The 21,693-nt window shown below is 37.8% G+C and overlaps 2 protein-coding genes across 2 annotated transcripts in view; one reads left to right on the top strand and one right to left on the bottom strand.

Annotated features, from left to right (window-relative positions):
• The window catches only part of FHIT (fragile histidine triad diadenosine triphosphatase), an 813,394-nt gene that overhangs the window by 292,013 nt on the left and 499,688 nt on the right, over positions 1-21,693 (top strand). The gene's annotated exons all lie outside the window — the stretch shown is intronic.
• The window catches only part of LOC103080574 (ferritin heavy chain-like), a 133,581-nt gene that overhangs the window by 64,563 nt on the left and 47,325 nt on the right, over positions 1-21,693 (bottom strand). Inside the window, 3 exon segments of the mRNA XM_082930965.1 lie at positions 2,321-2,419; positions 4,852-4,979; positions 7,196-7,391. Coding sequence (XP_082787091.1) covers positions 2,321-2,419; positions 4,852-4,979; positions 7,196-7,391 — 423 coding nt within the window.

Here is a 21,693-nt window from a genome sequence, read left to right as displayed (position 1 = left end):
CCTGCTGACTTTTGTAGAACATTATTTAGAGACTACATCTGGTCCTATGTGTCTGCTCTGTGTTGACATCTCATTGATTTTTTTAATCTCCTTTCCTGGCTTAAAGAAAAAAATGTAAATGTTAATTATAGAACTGGGCGGTTAAGTAATACTGTAAAACAATGCAAAACATCAACTGCCTCTGTTGTTAGGTTACATCTTCAGAGTATAAGAAGGTGGTTATCATTCCTCACATTTATAGATGTTGCCCTGTTCAAGACAACAGATTCTGCCATTGAACTGGTGTTTGTAGATTAAATAAGAGATGTTGCTTCTATCTTCTAAAGGACGTTAGTAGCTTAGAGCCTCAGGTGGAATTTAGTCTGAAGACAGCCATTTATTGAGCTTAAAGAAAGTCAGGATTTTAACTGCAGTCTATCAGTGTTTACAAACACAGGCCAAGTAGTACACCTCACCTCCATTCCCTCACAACAAGGAGTTCTTGGACGTACTATTTTATTTGTCAGTCATGTCCAATTCTATGAAGACAACAATTTATTGTATTTTTGCTTGTTTCCCCTATTAGAATGTAAGCTTTATAAGTACAGGGACCATGTCAATTTTGTTCAGCCATTGAATGAATGATTATATAACATTAATTATTACTCTTCTCAGTGTCCTGTGGGTACTTAAGCAAGCAGTCATCGAGTGGGCAAAGTGAAGATGCCTAGAGATAAGCCTGTGTTTCTGTTTGAACAATGGTTAATATGTAGCTAAAAGTAGAAAAAGAAGAAAGCAAACAATCCTTAGTGATAGCTTGAAGAAACTGATTCAAGGTCATGGGCTCACTTGAAAATGTTGTTACGGATTTAAGAAAAAGCCTGTCAGCTTAGGCAGTAGATTAATTGTCTGTTGGTTTGTTGAGAAAAAAGGAGATGGAGCATGGGGAAGTATGTTTGCATGTGTGTGTGCATGTCCATGTATAATGTATGCACGTGAACACGTGTCTGTACTAGTGAGAGGAGCAATCTAATTTAGTGCTGTCTGCTAGAACTTTTCAGCCATTATGACCACATTTTATCTGGCAGAAAGAAGGAAAAAGAGAAGAGGCAAAAGCAGTCAGATTGGAAGATGTGGTATCTATTTCAGGCCAACATATGCTCATCTAAAAACCGAGAATGCCATTATTAAGGAGGAAGAACTAAAGGGATATTGATGACGTGGCGTGCCTGGTAGTAATATGTACTTTGCCAAAAAACAAACACTTGAATAGATTTTGTGAAAATTTAAATGAAAAAGCTTTTAGGTACTGAGAAACAATTTCAAGCCAACAGGAAACATAGGTTTTAAAATAAATGTGTTGTGAAAATAAGTAAAATACCTATATTATTTGAAATGCTCAACTGCAGATTGGAGAAAACTACCACATGATGCTGCAAGGTTTTCTTTGTTTTTGGTAGTATCCTCTTATTCATGTTAGGGAAGAAGAGAGGACAGAAAATGGGAAATATGCAATGCATATATGTTTAATTTTTTAGTTGCTCCCCAATATTAATGAGGCTCTAATAAATCTTTGACATTTTAGCGTAATTTACATAGCCTCTTTTTATAATGATTACATTGTGATTTCCATTTTCCTCACCAGTAATTGTGATCAGTCATTGGATTGTTATGAAAATTCTTCTCTATCTAGAAGCTAAGGAACATACTAAAAACCTTTGGAAACTTAAGTAAGTAACAATAATGAATTATGAAATGACTGGAGGTGATAGTGATCAGTAGAATAATAAAATGTAATTACAGTAAGCCCCACTTCTTCCTTTTATAACAGTCCTCTTTGTTCTGAAAATAAAATTTAAAAACAAAAGCAAGAAAAGCTAACTCCTACTTAGCTATGGATATTTGTAACTCATCTCTTCCCCCTCGGTGCTTAGGACTACGGGGTAGCTATCTGGGGCTGGGTCCATGGAATCAGCATTTTCCCGGTGGTCAGCACCCTTTCCAGATGATTCTTTGACATCTGAGAACTTGTTTCTTTTCTACCATCTCTCTTTGCCTTGACTGCCACTCATACTCCATTGGTTCCCTCTTCCTTTCAGCTTTTGTGGAAAGGGCAAATGCTATAGATTAGAAGGAACACAGGAGACTGATGTAGAAATATCTTCTTTGTCCATGTGTTATAAACATATGTAAATAAATGTATTTGTTTACATGTTCATTATCCTCGTTATTGGAAAATGTTAGGAAGAGTATTTGAAATTCCTAAAAAATTCAAGATTTTCGGTATAAATGTAATAAAACATAAGACCTAGGTAATGATAATTAAAATAACAAAACTTACCGGCATGTATGGAGCTTTTTCTGTGTAGGAGGCACAGTGCTGACGCTGCGGACGTAGGTGGAAAACACTGATCTGGAGCTCGCAGCTCACTGGGAGAAGCTGACAAGTAAATAGGCAGTTTTATTGTGTTGCCATTTCTATACTGTTTGTTGGACAAACGTAATGAAGACCTTGTCAGGAAGACGGAATGGGGATGATCTTTAGCATGGGGCTTCACATCCAATCTTATCATTTGATAAATTTTCTATGTTTCCTTGGCATCTAGTAAAGAATGCAGATCTCATTAGCATTACCTTTGGGAATGATCACACAGAATTTAGGAAGAAATCGCAGGGAAGTCTTTGAAGAAACAAAATGCATAGATAAATGTGTACTTAAACTTCTCTGGTGAAGTGCCTTCCGTCCTACTCATTTTCCTAAAATGTCTTGCAAGTGCCTTACTAGCTTCAGTGTTTCAAAAGTACTGGCTGTGATGAGTTCACACAAAGGAATACGTATGTGCATCTAGACTCTTGCAAGTAAGTCTGCTTTGCAGTAAGAGGTCCCCATAAGTCCTGAAATAGTTTCCTTTATTCCTTCTGTGTGAGAAAACCCTGACATGTTTTAACCATTTTAAACTTTTTTTTTTCCCCCAAATGAGATTACTTCTTTTCCATTTCCCACCGTTTATTTTAAGGGAGTTGTAACTCTTGAATCTGAGGGTTGCTAATAGGTTTTGAAGGGAATCGCTACTTCCTGCCAGCTGGTCTGGACTTGGTTTCCACCAACACAAGAGCACTGGTTGAGTTGTCCTTTCCCACCTAGCTTCATGCAGGACCAGCTTCTCTCCCAAGTGCTCTGCTTCTGTCATCTCTCTTCCTCCTAGTTCTTTGTTCTATGGTATTTGAATTGGGTAAAAATTATTCTCAGACTAAGGCAAAGTACTCTTTTATGAGGCAGTTCATTTGTGCTCCCATGATGTTTTTTTCTCATTATGCAATAGTTCTAAAAGCAGAACGTATTCCTATTGATGAAGGGTCTTAATCCTGATACTGAAGTCTTCAGTAGCCATTTTGCATCCTTTGTAGCGTGTGCTTTAGACTGATCTTCTGTTTCGATGGTGGAATATAAAGGGTTTAGTTATTAGTCTTTTTTTTCTTTTAATTGCCAACTGTAACTTAATAGCTACAGAACTGCATCTTAACAGGTATCAGCAACAGAAATACAAATTTGGAACAATGAACTTTTTTTTTTTTTTTTTCATTCTCTCCAATGAAGACTCTAATTTTCTGTTAGAAGATTCAGAAAGCAGTTGAATGGCTTCTGTTGATCAGAATCCACTTTATGGTTTTCAGTGCAGGGTGACTTGTCTCTGATCTGCTGTGATAGATCCATGCTGTTGATACTGAGAATCTAACTTTGTAAACTAGAACTACTAATTATAACACCATATGCTTGTTTACATAATATTACATAACTTTCGAAAACTTTTCCTGTCTGTTGTTGTACTTATGGTAGCGTATGCCGGTATTGCCATTCAATTCATGAGAAATGCAGGCTCCCATTGCTTGACTGCCCAGCTAATTTTCATAAGGCCAGTAAGGAGAAGAGCTGGATGAAGAACCAAGCCTTCAGCTTCTTGGACATCTTGTCTGTAGACATGGCTTCTCTTCTGGGTGCTAAAATGAAGTCAATTTATTCAAGTCCAACAATCAGGTGATCTTTCATTTCTGTAAATATTTAGTCTACTTATTCACTAAGTGGAAGTTGAACAAGGGCAAACTTGTATCATTTTTCTTTGTTTAAACTTTATTTAAAGTTAAATATATACATGTTTCTATGCTTCGGCGAAATTTTTGCTCACTAGAAAGTCGTTGAAGATTCTGGGGACTCAAAAGCCTCTTCACATATTTGTCATATCTAAAACAAAAGGATACATTTTAAATGATGTATTAATTCCCTAATTGACTATCAAATTCTCATGAAGCAGAAAAGAGTACATAGTCACCCTCTTTTTATATTATCATTTATATTTTATATTATCACTTTTATTTTATATTTGAATGTTCAGTTTAATTAGCAGAATATCAGAAAAGATAAAAAATAAACACCTTGTTCACATGCTCTACTTCCATTTTCTATGTATTTTTTAATGATAATTTACAAAATTTTAGACTTCATAAAATGCTTTATCTGCAAAATCATCAATATAGGGCACTTTTACCTTTGGGATGCTACATAACAGTGTCTTAAATATTTTTTCCTTATCTGAGATATAGTTGACATATCGCACTGTCTACGTTTAAGGTGTACAGCATGATTTGCCCTACGTATATCATGAAATACCACAGTAACTTTAGTGAACATTCATCATCTCATATAGATACAAAATAAAAGAAAAAGAATAAAACTATTTTTTCCTTGTGATAAGAACTCTTAGGATTTCCTCTCTTAACATCTTTTATATATAGCATACAACAGTGTTAATTATACTTATTGTGTTATACATTACATCTGTAGTCCTTATTTATCTTATAACTGGAAGTTTGTACCTTTTGACCACCTTCCTGCAGTTCCTCCTTACCCCAGCTCTTCACCTCTGGTAACGTCAATCTGATCTCTTTTCCTATGAGTTTGTTTTTCGAAGCATAGTTGACCTGCAACACTATGTTAGTTCCTGCTACACAACATAGTGACTTGGCATTTCTAGGCATTACAAAATGATCACTGTGATAAGTCTAGTTACCATCTCTCACCATACAAAGATTTTACACTATAATTGACTGTATTTCCCAGGCTATACATTTCATTCCTGTGACTCATTTATGTTGTAACTGGAAGTTTGTACATCTTAGCTTCCCTCACCTATTTCACTCATTCCCCAGCCTCCCTCCACTTTGGTAGTCCCCCTCTTTTTAGATCTTCCCATTTCAAAACATAAATACATGTAAGAGGAAAATGAAGGTCAAAAACTCTGGAAATATAGGCTTTTAAAAAATGTCTCTCAAATTAAGTTTGACCTTTTGCTCACAAATAATCATGCCTGGAAGGGCTGTAGAGTAAGAATAGACATGTGTTAAGTATGTACATACTTAGAAAAGTGCCCGGGATGTGCCTAAATGTTTTCTTCAATTATCTGTGGAACTCCTTGGACCATGTTTTAGAAAATGGTTTTAATTTTCTTTGAGGGATTATCATAATTGAAAAGGTCACAGCAGTCAGCTCCATTACTAATGCATTTGTACTTGCCAAGGCTCGGTCATGGGGAATCTCTCTGGTTTTCACATTCAATACTTATCTTTTTGCTTTGTTGTTTGATAAGGGAGAAGAAAGTGTTGGCATGAAGGGGAAGTGAATTTGGTACCAACTCTTTGGTTGTTGTTGTTGTTCCTGCAGCTCTGATCTTCGCCTTTCTTAAGCCTTGTCATCTGTCAGGCAAAGTAAGAGTACTACTACATTAAGGGTTTTAAAAGTGAATTGAGGGCTTCCCTGGTGGCGCAGTGGTTGAGAGTCCACCGGCCGATGCAGGGGACACAGGTTTGTGCCCTGGTCCGGGAGGATCCCACGTGCTGCGGAGCGGCTGGGCCCGTGAGCCATGGCCGCTGAGCCTGCGCGTCCGAAAAAAAAAAAAAAAAAAAAAAAAAAGGAGCTTTAAAAAAAAAGAAAAAAATGAATCGATCATTTCATACTTTCAGAAAACACATTCAAGTAATCTTTAAAGTACCATTCTGTGTAGGCGATAGCTTCAAGGTTCCAGCATAACATATCCACAGTGAATTTTTTTTTTTTTTTTTTTTTTTTTTTTTTTTTTTTGCGGTACGCGGGCCTCTCACTGTTGTGGCCTCTCCCGTTGCGGAGCACAGGCTCCGGACGCGCAGGCTCAGCGGCCATGGCTCACGGGCCCAGCCGCTCTGCAGCATGTGGGATCTTTCCGGACCGGGGCACAAACCCGTGTCCCCTGCATCAGCAGGCGGACTGTCAAACACTGTGCCACCAGGGAAGCCCCAGTAGTGAAATATTTTAACTTTTCATTTCATGCTTCTCAACATTTTACAAAGCGTTTTTCTGTTCATTTTAGTTGGTGCTAAAAAACATGACTTCTAAAATTTTCTTAATAGAACAAGTTGAGTGATGTGAAAATTATTTTGTTTCCTCAGTACAAATTTTTATTTCTAATATTCGGGCAAGTATCTTAAATTAACAGCATAACTGTGGGTTCGTTTTTATTACTAGCCAGGGTAAAATTTTAAATATTTAATATTATCAGGTATTGCCAAGATGTAAAGGACAATATCCATTCTCATATAGTTTATCTTAGTCATCATGGGCTTTATTCTATGCCATTTCATGTCTTAGATATTAGTTCTGGGGGAAAATCTGAGGAACTCATTAAAGAAAGGGCAGGTGTCCAATAAATTTATTTTTTTGCTCCTGTATAAATATTTGTATTCTTTTAGCATCTATTCTTCTAAGCGTGTTTCCAAAGCCCAGTATTTTTAAAAATAATAGTGGATAATGGTATGTAAGAGCAGGATCTTAGTCATCAGGGCATAATAAAAACCTGGAAAAGTTTGAACTAAGTAGCACTCCCATGCAATTTCCAAATTATGGGGCTATTTAGCACTTCCTGGTATGGCATAGAGTTTGGGAACCTTGGGAAGCCAGCCTCACTCTGGTCATCTATAAAATAGGAATTAAAGTTTCTATTTTATTGGATGTTAAGAGGGTGAAACGAGATAGTTTATAGGAAGACACGTATTCCAGTATCTCCCTCCTGATGTTTAAGCATGAAGTGATATTGAATCCATGTTTATGTTACTGGGATGTGAGCTAAGAGTTGAGTAGGAGCCTTTTGTATGTTTCAGTTGAACCTGTGTGCCAATCACAGTGACCTACAGTGAATACGAACATAGGTGATTCCGCACTGGGTTGGGTCATGTAGAACATAGTTGGTGTCATCAGAGCGAACAACAACAACAACAACAACAAAAACCTGTTGATACTCAATATATTTGTAAGGATGAGGAGAAACAGTCTTGTACTCTGGTAAGCTTGTTTTATGCATACTGTTTAACTCATTAATTCCTGGCACCTTTATATAAAGAGACATGTTCAGGGATTTTTAAGAGTAAAAAACTGAAAAACATATATTTTGATCAACCTGGGAATAATTAAATAAACTAGGTATACCCAAAGTATGGAATGCTGGTAGGTAAAAAGTATGAGGTATGTTTCTGACATGGGAGTGTCTTTGAAACATATTGTTAATTAAACACAGAAGTTTGCAAAACCTTTGCAAAACCTCTTGATCCCACATATGTACAATACTCTTACCCAAACAACACAAAAGATGTCTGTGTAAGCGTATAGCTAAATGCATGGAGAAAGGTCTGAAATTGATAATAAAGTTTGCTTCTGTGGAGGGACATAGATAAGGTAGGAGCAGTAAGGGAGAGTTTTCAAATTTTTCTATATTGTTTAAATTTTTTTACAATGAGGATATTTTCATGTATTACTTGTATATATAACTGAGGAAATAAAGGAAGTAAAGCGCTCAATCATTTTGTAAAATTGGTAGCATCTAATTGATGGATACATGAGCATCTCCATTCACAATAAAGGACAACTAGTGATTAAAAAATACATAAGAACCAGTCCTTAAGGAAGCAATAAATTACTTACAGCAATAATTACACAATAACAAATTATACAACACTAAATTACTGAGTTGTAAACCCATCGTGCCTGGGCCCTTCACCAGCCTTTAGTGATCATGAAATGAACTTCAATATTTAACAGTGTTTAAGATTGAAGAGGTAAGCAGATGGTAACCTCTACTGGGCGTGAAGTGTAAGTGTAGTGGTGGGCATTGGATTCAAACAAGGAGTTTAAAGAGATACTGGCTTGCTTAATTTGTTCACTCTTCTGTTCATTCTTTTACTCTTTCATTCATTGTTTCCTGAGAAGCCGCTTTGTATCAGGCCCCAAACAAGCTGCTAGAGACACAGACCCAAGTAAGAAACCATCTTTGGCCCCGTGGGCCTCATTCAGTGACAAACATTTAGAAAGTGAATTATAATTTCTTGGGAAAATACCAGTCATTAAAGCGTGGAGTCAGTAAGATCAAAGCATATAGAAGGGTGGCCTTGACCTGAAAGTGAGACGGGAAGGCTTTCTAAAGTAGCCTCCACCTTGGGTTTTAAAATAAGCAAGAAGTACTCTGGCAGACAACAAACCTGTGTTGCGGGAGGGGGAGAGCTGTGTCCAGTAGAGGGCATGTTTGGGGAATTGCGTGCAGACTGGGATTGCTGGAGACAAAATGCAAGGCAAAATGTCCCCTCAGTTTTCCAGCAGAAGGAATTCCAGTCTAGCACTACTCTGTGAGCGCTGAAGCAAACAAGAGCTAGTGATAGATTGGTTTTTTTTTTTTAAATAGAGCACTGGGAGGATTGCTGTATTGAGTTTTGCTTTTTGCTTCTACTTGTTGTACCTTCCTACTGGAACCAACCTCTTTAAGGAACGTAGTACACTCTCTTTAGTCCAAGTAAGAGTGACAGCTTCCTGTCGTGATGTTTTCCAGGCTTCCCTTTATAAAAGTGTCTTCAGGCTGGGCTACCATTGCCATTTAAATTGCTTCGTCGTAGGCTGTCAAGGGTGCTGCTTTCTATGTGAACTTTGAGGTTAAGGACCAATCTTTATACAATGTTCTCTTCTGGAGTTTCTCAGATATTTGGGAAGGATACACATTCACAAACTCCTTAACAGAGAACTGTCTTGCCAGTTATTTAAAGATCTGAGTATCTGATGTTTTAATTGCTTTGAGAGAGAGGAAGGTGGGGAATGGCCTTTGAAGGTTACTGAATGATTAGGATCTAGGCCAGTCTGCTTTTGAGGAAATGGGTGGATTTGAGAAGCTATCTCTTCCTTTTGTTACTGTTCCTGCCTCATTTGGATTTACCAGTTAGAAAGCCAAATTGCTTTAAATTCAGTGTCCATGGGTTTGTATGTGTTTTAGAATCTGTCTTCCATTCCCTCGGTCTACCAACTCAGAAGTCACATGTTATTTACACTCTACTCCTGGTGCTCTTGGGTCCCTCAAAGCCCCAGAATAAATTTATACTTGGGAAGGTAGGTATATTAAAATTAAAAATATACTTTATTATATCTATGATAACTGGGTACAGTTATCCTCCAATGATGCTGAGCCATTGTTATTAAAGCAAGATTTCAGAGAGGGTTTAAAACCTACCAGTGTCCTGTAACTAATACATTGGTGTTTCTCCAACAATACATGAAGATGCAAGCAAGGAAGGTGACACCTGCACAATGGCCAGGGAGTGTAAGCTTAGCTTGGATCTTTGAGATTAAGAAGAGCTATCTCGGGGGGCGGTGGAAAGATGGCGGAGGAGTAAGACGCGGAGATCACCTTCCTCCCCACAAATACACCAGAAATACATCTACATGTGGAACAACTCCTACAGAACACCTACTGAATGCTGGCAGAAGACCTCAGACCTCCCAAAAGGCAAGAAACTCCCCACGTACCTGGGTAGGGCACCCAGCTTCGCTCAACGACCAGCAAGCTACAGTGCTGGACAACCTATGCCAACCATATAGCAAAACAGGAACACAACCCCACCCACTAGCAGAGAGGCTGCCTAAAATCATAATAAGTCCACAGACACCCCAAAACACACCACCAGACGTGGACCTGCCCACTAGAGAGACAAGATCTAGCCTCATACACCACAACACAGCCACTAGTCCCCTCCACCAGGAAGCCTACACAACGCACTGAACCAACCTTAGCCACTGGAGACAGACATCAAAAACAACGGGAGCTACGAACTTGCAGCCTGCAAAAAGGTGAACCCAATCACAGTAAGATAAGCAAAATGAGAAGACAGAAAAACACACAGCAGATGAAGGAGCAGGATAAAAACCCACCAGACCTAACAAATGAAGAGGAAATAGGCAGTCTACCTGAAAAAGAGTTCAGAATAATGATAGTAAAGATGATCCAAAATCTTGGAAATAGAATGGACAAAATGCAAGAAGCAGTTAACAAGGACCTAGAAGAAATAAAGATGAAACAGACAATGATGAACAACACAATAAATGAAATGAAAAATACTCTAGATGGGATCAATAGCAGAATAAATGAGGCAGAAGAACGGATAAGTGACCTGGAAGATAAAATAGTGGAAATAACTACTGCAGAGCAGAATAAAGAAAAAAGAATGAAAAGAACTGAGGACAGTCTCAGAGACCTCTGGGACAACATTAAACGCACCAACATTCGAATTATAGGGGTTCCAGAAGAAGAAGAGAAAAAGAAAGGGACTGAGAAAATATTTGAAGAGATTATAGTTGAAAACTTCCCTAATATGGGAAAGGAAATCGTTAATCAAGTCCAGGAAGCACAGAGAGTCCCATACAGGATAAATTCAAGGAGAAATACGCCAAGACACATATTAATCAAACTGTCAAAAACTAAATACAAAGAAAGCATATTAAAAGCAGCAAGGGAAAAACAACAAATAACACACAAGGGAATCCCCATAAGGTTAACAGCTGATCTCTCAGCAGAAACTCTACAAGCCAGAAGGGAGTGGCAGGACATACTGAAAGTGATGAAGGAGAAAAACCTGCAACCAAGATTACTCTACCCAGCAAGGATCTCATTCAGATTTGATGGAGAAATTAAAACCTTTACAGACAAGCAAAAGCTGAGAGAGTTCAGCACCACCAAACCAGCTTTACAACAAATGCTAAAGGAACTTCTCTAGACAAAAACACAAGAGAAGGAAAAGTCCTATAATAACGAACCCAAAACAATTTAGAAAATGGGAATAGGAACATACATATCGATAATTACCTTAAATGTAAATGGACTAAATGCTCCCACCAAAAGACACAGATTGGCTGAATGGATACAAAAACAAGACCCATATATATGCTGTCTACAAGAGACCCACTTCAGACCTAGAGACACATACAGACTGAAAGTAAGGGGATGGAAAAAGATATTCCATGCAAATGGAAACCAAAAGAAAGCTGGAGTAGCAATTCTCATATCAGACAAAATAGACTTTAAAATAAGGACTATCAGAAGAGACAAAGAAGGACACTACATAATGATTAAGGGATCGATCCAAGAAGAAGATATAACAATTGTAAATATTTATGCACCCAACATAGGAGCACCTCAATACATAAGGCAAAAACTAGCAGCCATAAAAGGGGAAATCGACAGTAACACATTCATAGTAGGGGACTTCAACACCCCACTTTCACCAATGGACAGATCATCCAAAATGAAAATAAATAAGGAAACACAAGCTTTAAATGATACATTAAACAGGATGGACTTAATTGATATTTATAGGACACTCCATCCAAAAACAACAGAATACACATTTTTCTCAAGTGCTCATGGAACATTCTCCAGGATAGATCATATCTTGGGTCACAAATCAAGCCTTGGTAAATTTAAGAAAATTGAAATTATATCAAGTATCTTTTCCGACCACAACGCCATGAGATTAGATATCAATTATAGGAAAAGAGCAGTAAAAAATACAAACACATGGAGGCTAAACAATACACTACTTAGTAACGAAGTGATCACTGAAGAAATCAAAGAGGAAATTAAAAAATACCTAGAAACAAATGACAATGGAGATACAACGACCCAAAACCTATGGGATGCAGCAAAAGCAGTTCTAAGAGGGAAGTTTATAGCAATACAAGCCCACCTTAAGAAGCAGGAAACATCTCGAATAAACAACCTAACCTTGCACCTCAAGCAATTAGAGAAAGAAGAACAAAAAAACCCCAGAGTTAGCAGAAGGAAAGAAATCATAAAAATCAGATCAGAAATAAATGAAAAAGAAATGAAGGAAACAATAGCAAAGATCAATAAAACTAAAAGCTGGTTCTTTGAGAAGATTAACAAAATTGATAAACCATTAGCCAGACTCATCAAGAAAATAAGGGAGAAGACTCAAATCAATAGAATCAGAAATGAAAAAGGAGAAGTAACAACTGACACTGCAGAAATACAAAAAATCATGAGGGATTACTACAAGCAACTCTATGCCAATAAAATGGACAATCTGGAAGAAATGGACAAATTCTTAGAAATGCACAAACTGCCAAGACTGAATCAGGAAGAAATAGAAAATATGAACAGACCAATCACAAACACTGAAATTGAAACTGTGATTAAAAATCTTCCAACAAACAAAAGCCCAGGACCAGATGGCTTCACAGGCGAATTCTATCAAACATTTAGAGAAGAGCTAACACCTATTCTTCTCAAACTCTTCCAAAATATAGCAGAGGGAGGAACACTCCCAAACTCATTCTACGAGGCCACCATCACCTTGATACCAAAACCAGACAAGGATGTCACAAAGAAAGAAAACTACAGGCCAATATCACTGATGAACATAGATGCAAAAATCCTCAACAAAATACTAGCAAACAGAATCCAACAGCACATTAAAAGGATCATACACCATGATCAAGTGGGGTTTATTCCAGGAATGCAAGGATTCTTCAATATACGCAAATCTATCAATGTGATTAACCATATTAACAAATTGAAGGAGAAAAACCATATGATCATCTCAATAGATGCAGAGAAAGCTTTTGACAAAATTCAACACCCATTTATGATAAAAACCCTGCAGAAAGTAGGTGTAGAGGGAACTTTCCTCAATATAATAAAGGCCGTATATGACAAGCCCACAGCCAACATCATCCTCAATGGCGAAAAACTGAAAGCATTTCCACTAAGGTCAGGAACAAGACAAGGTTGCCCACTCTCACCACTCTTATTCAACATAGTTTTGGAAGTTTTAGCCACAGCAATCAGAGAAGAAAAGGAAATAAAAGGAATCCAAATCGGAAAAGAAGAAGTAAAGCTGTCACTGTTTGCAGATGACATGATACTATACATAGAGAATCCTAAAGATGCTACCAGAAAACTACTAGAGCTAATCAATGAATTTGGTAAAGTAGCAGGATACAAAATTAATGCACAGAAATCTCTGGCATTCCTATATACTAATGATGAAAAATCTGAAAGTGAAATCAAGAAAACACTCCCATTTACCATTGCAACAAAAAGAATAAAATATCTAGGAATAAACCTACCTAAGGAGACAAAAGACCTGTATGCAGAAAATTATAAGACACTGATGAAAGAAATTAAAGATGATACAAACAGATGGAGAGATATACCATGTTCTTGGATTGGAAGAATCAACATTGTGAAAATGACTCTACTTCCCAAAGCAATCTATAGATTCAATGCAATCCCTATCAAACTACCACTGGCATTTTTCACAGAACTAGAACAAAAAATTTCACAATTTGTATGGAAACACAAAAGACCCCGAATAGCCAAAGCAATCTTGAGAACAAAAAATGGAGCTGGAGGAATCAGGCTGCCTGACTTCAGACTATACTACAAAGCTACAGTAATCAAGACAGTATGGTACTGGCACAAAAACAGAAAGATAGATCAATGGAATAGGATAGAAAGCCCAGAGATAAACCCATGCACATATGGTCACCTTATCTTTGATAAAGGTGGCAGGAATATACAGTGGAGAAAGGACAGCCTCTTCAATAAGTGGTGCTGGGAAAATTGGATAGGTACATGTAAAAGTATGAGATTAGATCACTCCCTAACACCATACACAAAAATAAGCTCAAAATGGATTAAAGACCTAAATGTAAGGCCAGAAACTATCAAACTCTTAGAGGAAAACATAGGCAGAACACTCTATGACATAAATCACAGCAAGATCCTTCTTGACCCATCTCCTAGAGTAATGGAGATAAAAACAAAAATAAACAAATGGGACCTAATGAAACTTCAAAGCTTTTGCACAGCAAAGGAAACCATAAACAAGACCAAAAGACAGCCCTCAGAATGGGAGAAAATATTTGCAAATGAATCAACTGACAAAGGATTAATCTCTAAAATTTACAGGCAGCTCATGCAGCTCAATAACAAAAAAATAAACAACCCAATCCAAAAATGGGCAGAAGACCTAAATAGACATTTCTCCAAAGAAGATATACAGACTGCCAACAAACACATGAAAGAATGCTCAACATCATTAATCATTAGAGAAATGCAAATCAAAACTACAATGAGATATCATCTCACACCAGTCAGAATGGCCATCATCAAAAAATCTAGAAACAATAAATGCTGGAGAGGGTGTGGAGAAAAGGGAACACTCTTGCACTGCTGGTGGGAATGTGAATTGGTTCAGCCACTATGGAGAACAGTATGGAGGTTCCTTAAAAAACTACAAATAGAACTACCATATGACCCAGCAATCCCACTACTAGGTATATACCCTGAGGAAACCAGAATTCAGAAAGAGTCATGTACCAAAATGTTCATTGCAGCTCTATTTACAATAGCCCGGAGATGGAAACAACCTAAGTGCCCGTCGTCGGATGAATGGATAAAGAAGATGTGGCACATATATACAATGGAATATTACTCAGCCATAAAAAGAAACGAAATTGAGCTATTTGTAATGAGGTGGATAGATCTAGAGTCTGTCATACGGAGTGAAGTAAGTCAGAAAGAGAAGGACAAATACCGTATGCTAACACATATATATGGAATTTAAGAAAAAAAAATGTTATGAAGAACCTAGGGGTAAAACAGGAATAAAGACAGAGACCTACTGGAGAACAGACTTGAGGATATGGGGAGGGGGAAGGGTGAGGTGTGTTAGGGCGAGAGAGAGACATGGACATATATATACTAACAAACGTAAGGTAGATAGCCAGTGGGAAGCAGCCGCATGGCACAGGGAAACCGGCTCGGTTCTTTGTGGCTGTCTGGAGGGGTGGGATAGGGAGGGTGGGAGGGAGGGAGACAAAGAGGGAAGAGATATGGGAACATATATATATGTATAACTGACTCACTCTGTTATAAAGCAGAAACTAACACACCATTGTAAAGCAATTATACCCCAATAAAGATGTTAAAAAAAAAAAAAAAAAAAAAAAAAAAAAGAGCTATCTCGTCTTCACAGCCTTATAGGTCAATGGGAAAAATCTTAAAAATCAATTCTTTCAGTAGCCAGGAACATCTGAAAGGAAATAAAACTTGCTTATTATGCTGACATGGTTTAACACCAGCTAAGAATCTTAGAAATGAATTTTAAAGTGTGAAGTCTGGCAACAATACATTTAGCAAAATCTTTTGCTGGAGATGTAGCAATCACAAACTGTCATTTCTTTCTATATTAACCAGTAATCATCTTATCAGATATGGGGTATCAAAATAATACTATGTACATATGTGTATGGATATATTATACGTAATTCAAAGGAAACTTGAAAGTATTAATTATTCATTAATTATATTAATATGTGTAAGCATTTACTTATTCATTATGTTGATCTATTTAACTCAGAGGAATTCCGTAGGTAGTAAGTATTCATTAAAAGAATACAGAAGCACATGTAAGGATAGTTTAACTTTCTAAGACATTAGTTATTCTTTTTGATGTTCATGCGAAATGTATGCAGTCTTCATGGTCGGGTCTAATAGCGGCTTCATTGAATGGGTCTTCATTGGGCTCCTACTTTTGTGGTAGGCACTATTGTAGGCCCAGGGAACATGAAAGTGAACCAGACAGACAAGGTTCCAATTTTGTCTGAGCACATAGTCTAGTGGTAGAGGAGACACTGATGCCAAATGGCTTATTTTTGAAATGAGTTATTCAAGAAAAAAGATGATTTCCCAAAAAATGATAAGGATTATGAAGAAAATAAAGCAAAAGAATGAAAGAACGTAAGAGGCTGAGTAGGGCAAGGGCAGTGGAACGGGTGGGTAGGAGGAGGGCAAGGAGGGAGGATGGCTTTAGATAGCATAGTCAGAGAAGGCTCTCCAGAGAGTGATGCCACCTGAAGGAGCCCCCCATGAGAACATCTGGGGAGGAGCTCTCCAGACTGATGGGAGCGCATATACCTCATGGCCCCGAAGTGTCCAAACATTTGGCATGATCAAGGCACAGGGATAACCCTGTAGCTCGTGGGTAGTTAATAGGCAGAGCTGGGTACTGGCGAAGATCTGAGAGTGGTGAGCAGGAATCAGATCATAAAGGGCCTTTTGGACCAAGGCAAGTTCTTGGAATTTTATTCTAAGTGCATTCAGGAGCCAATGGAGATTTTAAAACTTTTTATCAGAAAAATTTCAAACATACACGAAAAATGGAGAAGTATAATGACTCCCCATGTACCCATTATCCAGTTTCAGTAATTAGCAGCTCATGGCCAGTTTTGTTTTATCTATGCTCTCTCCCCAACGCCATCACATAATCTGAAGTTGTGAATATTTCACTATCTCTAAAGCATAGAAACTCTTTTTCAAAACACAGACACAGTACCATTATCACACCTATAACTTTTCAGTAATTCTTTAGTATCATCAAATATCTAGTCTCAGTTGGGATTTTTAGCAGGGGAGTGGTATTACCTAATTTACAATTTTTTAAAAAAGAGTTCCTACCCTGTTGTATATATCAGAGCTTAGTGGAAGCTGGGAGATCACCTAGGGACTCTTTGTTTGGGTTTGGCGTCAGTGTGGCCCGAACAAGAGTGTGATGATGGAGACAGAGAGAACTGACCAGTTTTGGAGGCAGAACCCACTTGCTGATCTTTACTGTAATTTTGGCTTAAGACACCGAGTGACTGGGGGAGAATAACAGTGGAGATGGAGAAGACTTGAGGAGAACAGCTGTGGAAGGGGAAATTAAGAATTTCATTTGGGCCTTAATTTCACCTCTGAAAATGGAGGACAATTTTTATATCAGCCTTTAAAAGAAAAAGGGAAGATAAATGGTATTATGCATCCACATTTATAGGTACTTACCTATAATCCTGCTCTAGGATATATGTTAAGGGGAATGTGATAATGGAAGAAATAGTTTCTGTTCTTAAAAAATGTATGGGTTTACTTGAAATCTGTTCAGGTCCACTCAAGGAAAGCCTTGCACTGAGATTGCTTTGAAAGATAATAAGAAGTCTGAGACGTCTGGCTGTCCAGTAACACTGCCTTCCACCAGCCTACCACAAATACAGTGACCTTACTTTCTGAACCTGAAATCAAGACCAAGGATTTGAAAATTGAGAGTGTACTTAGGGACAGTATGCAAGAATATAGGACATCAGAGCTGACTTGGGGAAAAAACTAGAAACCTTAATAACTATGATCCCCACCATTTTTACCACTAGTTTCCTCTCAAAAATTCTCTGCAGACACTGGCCTCTGAATTGGTTTACCATCTATTATTAACATGTATAAATTAATGTATGATCATTGCTCATTGTTAACCTGTTCCAGAAAAAACCTCTCCACTCCTCCTCCTTTTCCTTCCCCTTTCTCTTTGAAGCCTCACCTTGCTTTTGAGACCTTCTTTTTTAACTAAAATCAGGCCCACCCAGGATTATCTCCCTAATTTAAATGTGAAAGATTAGAAATTTGAATTACATCTGAAAAATCCCTTCACAGCAGCACCTAGATTAGTGTTTAATTGAATAAGTGGAGGTCATTGCCTAACCATAGTGTCCTCATCTATTTAAAAGGGATAATACTTCTTGTCTGGGGAGTTAAATGAGTTGTAGCTTAGCATAGTAATTGATACATGGTACCTCCTCATTAAGGATTAACTCTTCTATATGGTGGGGTGGGAAAGCCAAATGGTCATCACCTTATGGTGACAGAGGATCTGCCAAAACTAGATAGCATGTTGTTGACTGACAGAAGCTAGACACAAAAGAGTCCCATGCATATAAGACATGAAAATGGTCAGAACTCACCAGTGGTGTTGGAAGTCTGGACGTTGGTTACCCTTGAGGAGGTGGTCTCTGGAAGGCTCCATGAGGTGGGCTCTGGGGTGCTGATAATATCCCATTTCTTATTCTGAGTGTTGGTTATATGGAAGTGTTCAGACTGTAAAAATTAATCGAACTTGTATATGTATACTGATTTTACTTAAATAAAAATTTAAATACAATTAGGTGATAGATACCAATATTATGGATAGATAACCTTGTTGTATGTGTCATGTAGGGTGTGGATGTGTGTGTGTGTTATCATCGCACAGTAGGATAGTAAGTAGAAAAATCCTTCCTCCCAAATTACAAATATGGCAGTAGCTCAGAGGAAAGATGGAAGAGGGCCTTCATTAGCATATTTGACCCTATCTCATAAAATTATTTCTGGGGAGTTTCTGTGGCTGTATCTAATGAAATTAGAATGGTTATCAAAACATTTTGAGAATGCTTTTGGACAAAAAGGCACTCTTCTCACAAGACTATTAACTCAGGGACCAGAGCAATTGAGTTTCCTTTTATGAACTGAACTTTTCTTTGCAAGACCAGTAAGTTGTCTCTTTCAAAACACAAATGCAGTGAGCTTGCATGCTCACTATCTGTTTGTCTTATGCTACCTGTGTTTTCTTTTTTTAATGATCAGAGTCTAGGAAAGCAATTAAAAAAAAATCCTATGTCTGCACCAGAGTAATATGATCTGACACTATTGTCTAAAAAGTATAAATGAGGAATTATAATATCATTTTACAGTGATAAAGGTGAACATTTGTATTTCTGGATATTGGCTTGGATACCAATACATATTTTTAGTATATTAAATAAAATGTTATATTTCCCCTTAATATTTGACTGTTGTCGTTTTATACTTTAAGTCAGCAGTGTCCAATAAAGCTTTCTGCAACGATGGACCTGTTCTATTATCTGTGCTGTCCAGTATGGCAGCCACTAGTCACATGTGGCTCTACACACTGGAAATGTGCCTCGCGAACTAAGGAAGCACAATATTAATATTATTTTATCTTAATTAATTTAAATTTAAATAGCCACACCTGGCTAGTGGCTAAAGTGTTGGACAAGGAGGTTTGAAATCTAAGTAAAATACGGTGTTCGGACCCAGGTTAGTGGCTGATTGTGCTTAATTCTTTTCAAAGAACTTCTCAAGAGTTAATCTACATAATGTTTTGCTCAGCCTCATTACTGGTCTTCTGGTGGAAAAGTCCCCTTGTAAAGACATAAGGAGGTCTCAAGGTTCTTAAACATACAGAAAAAACACCTACTTGAGTGCTTTTACCATTTCACCAATTCCTTCATTTCCTTAATCTCCTGGGCACTGTCCTTTCTCTCCCATCACAGGCTATGGCTGTCTTGAGGGTTGTGTTCCCAAGATTCTGGGACATAGTAAGAAGTCAGTAAGCAGTAAGCAAATAAAGGTCTGCCACGCAGTAGGAGTTTGCAAGTGAAGAGTTTATATTATTGTCGTTGTTATTGCCACTGTGAAGCACCGTCTGGAGTGATACGGTCATCTCTTTGTGGTTTACTGTAAGCCAAGAGGTGTGAAGGATGAATTTACAATATTAAAAAAAATTAAATGATAAAACCAGCAAAAAAACAAACCCCTAAAAAACACAACTCTCTCATAACCATCTCCACACTCTTCATAGTTTGTAAAACTTACTTAGTAATTGATTTCTAAAACATTTTCCAATTTGTTTAAAAAATGTCAAGAAGGGGAGGCAGTAATTAAAGAGGACTAACTAAAGAAAGCAAGAACAGCAGAATACAAGGGTCGGTTCACTATTCCATAGACTCTGTTTTTTTTAATTAAAAAAATTCTTTTTTAATTGAAGTCTAGTTGATTTACAGTGTTGTGCAGTCTCTGCTGTACAGCAAAGTGAATCAGTTATACACATAGAGACATTCTTTTTTTTACATTCTTTTCCATTATGGTTTATCACAGGGTATTGAGTATAGCTCCCTGTGCTGTACACTAGGACCTTGTTGTCCATCCATTCTATATATAATGGTTTGCATCTACTATCCCCAAACTCCCAGTCCCTCCCTCTCCCTCCCCTCCTTTCCAACCATTCCATAGACTCTTGGAGTTGGAAAACATGTTGGGTGTCAACTCTCTTCATGTGAAGATGAGATAACTTAAGCACAGAGACCAGAACTAGTTGCTACGTAATACTTGTTTTATTCAAGGGTCTTGTAAGAATATTTTTGAACAGTGATGCATAGTTAACCTAATTGGGGATAAATGCCGTATATATATTAAAGCAGGACCCCAAGAGTTGTTTAGTTAAGCCATATTCTTCCTTCTTCCAGGAAATCACTGAACAGAGGCAGGTAAAAAACATATGCCACAAGACTTGCAGACAGCCCTCACATTTCAAAAGAAAATACAAATAATGAAAACATAACACACTTGAATTAAGCTATCTCCCTGGCAAGAGTCAGGAAACTTTCAATTCCTTACTTACCCCGACTTGGGTAATGAAAATATTATTTCCAGGAGTTGGAGAGTGATCCTCTGGGGAACCCTGTCTCACTCACAAGCAGAGTTAAAGTGTTTGAGTTCTGAAACATATGCCAAAAAATCCAGTAACATATGAAACAGCCAAATATGTTCATTTTTATTAAGAATTTCAGTAAATGTCATTTTCTAGTGCCAGTGAAGTGCTGTGAAACTGGTGGGGAGTGTTTGGGGATTTTACTGAATCACGGATGGTTGCAGCTCATTGCTCCAAACCATCTTTTTAATATGTGTTGTGTTATGTGGTTTAGTCCGAGAAGAAAGCTTATTTTGGCTTACTTCCTTCACACGAATGGGAAGAATTTTGATTTGCTACGTATCTCTGAGCTCTTGTACATTTTCTCATCCTCCTAACTGCTAGTTTATTTATTTATTTATCCTTAATATTTATTTATTTATTTGGCTGTGCTGGGTCTTAGTTACCACACGCAGGATCTTTAGTTGCGGCACGAGGGAACTTTTATTGATAGTTGCGGCATGCGTGCAGGATCTAGTTCCCCAACCAGAGGTCGAACCCAGGCCCCCTGCGTTGGGAGGTTGAGGTCTTAATCACTGGACTATTAGGTGAGTCCCTAACTGTTAGTTTATTGAGGTTAAGTGCTTTCTTTTGTGGATGTGTGGAGAGGACTTTTGATTTTTCTTTAAATTAAATCTGATTCAATTACCACATTAGATAGGTAGATGTTTTTGCCAGGTAAGAGAGAGGCTCACTTTCACATAGAGGGCCAGAACAGTTTTAGACAGGAGGTGAGACCTGAGTGTCCACAGAGGGAAGCTTGCTCGGAAACCAGCACTTGTCAAGGAAAAAGGACTGCAGCGTGATTATTACTTCTCATTCTAGAGACACTCACGCACTCCTCTGAGTCCCCTTCCTGACTGTTCCTCCCTCCTCTATATCTAGACTCTGGTGACAACTACCTGTTGCTTTACCTACTTGCTTCCTTCCAGCCTGGGGACTGTCCGGTTCTCATTTTCTCAC

This window comes from Lipotes vexillifer, unplaced genomic scaffold, assembly GCF_000442215.2.
Source record: "Lipotes vexillifer unplaced genomic scaffold, Lipotes_vexillifer_v1.1 scaffold212, whole genome shotgun sequence".
Taxonomy (NCBI): Eukaryota; Metazoa; Chordata; class Mammalia; order Artiodactyla; family Lipotidae; genus Lipotes; species Lipotes vexillifer.
The sequence above is the reverse complement of the archived record's forward strand: the minus strand, read 5'-3'. Positions and strand labels throughout refer to the sequence as shown.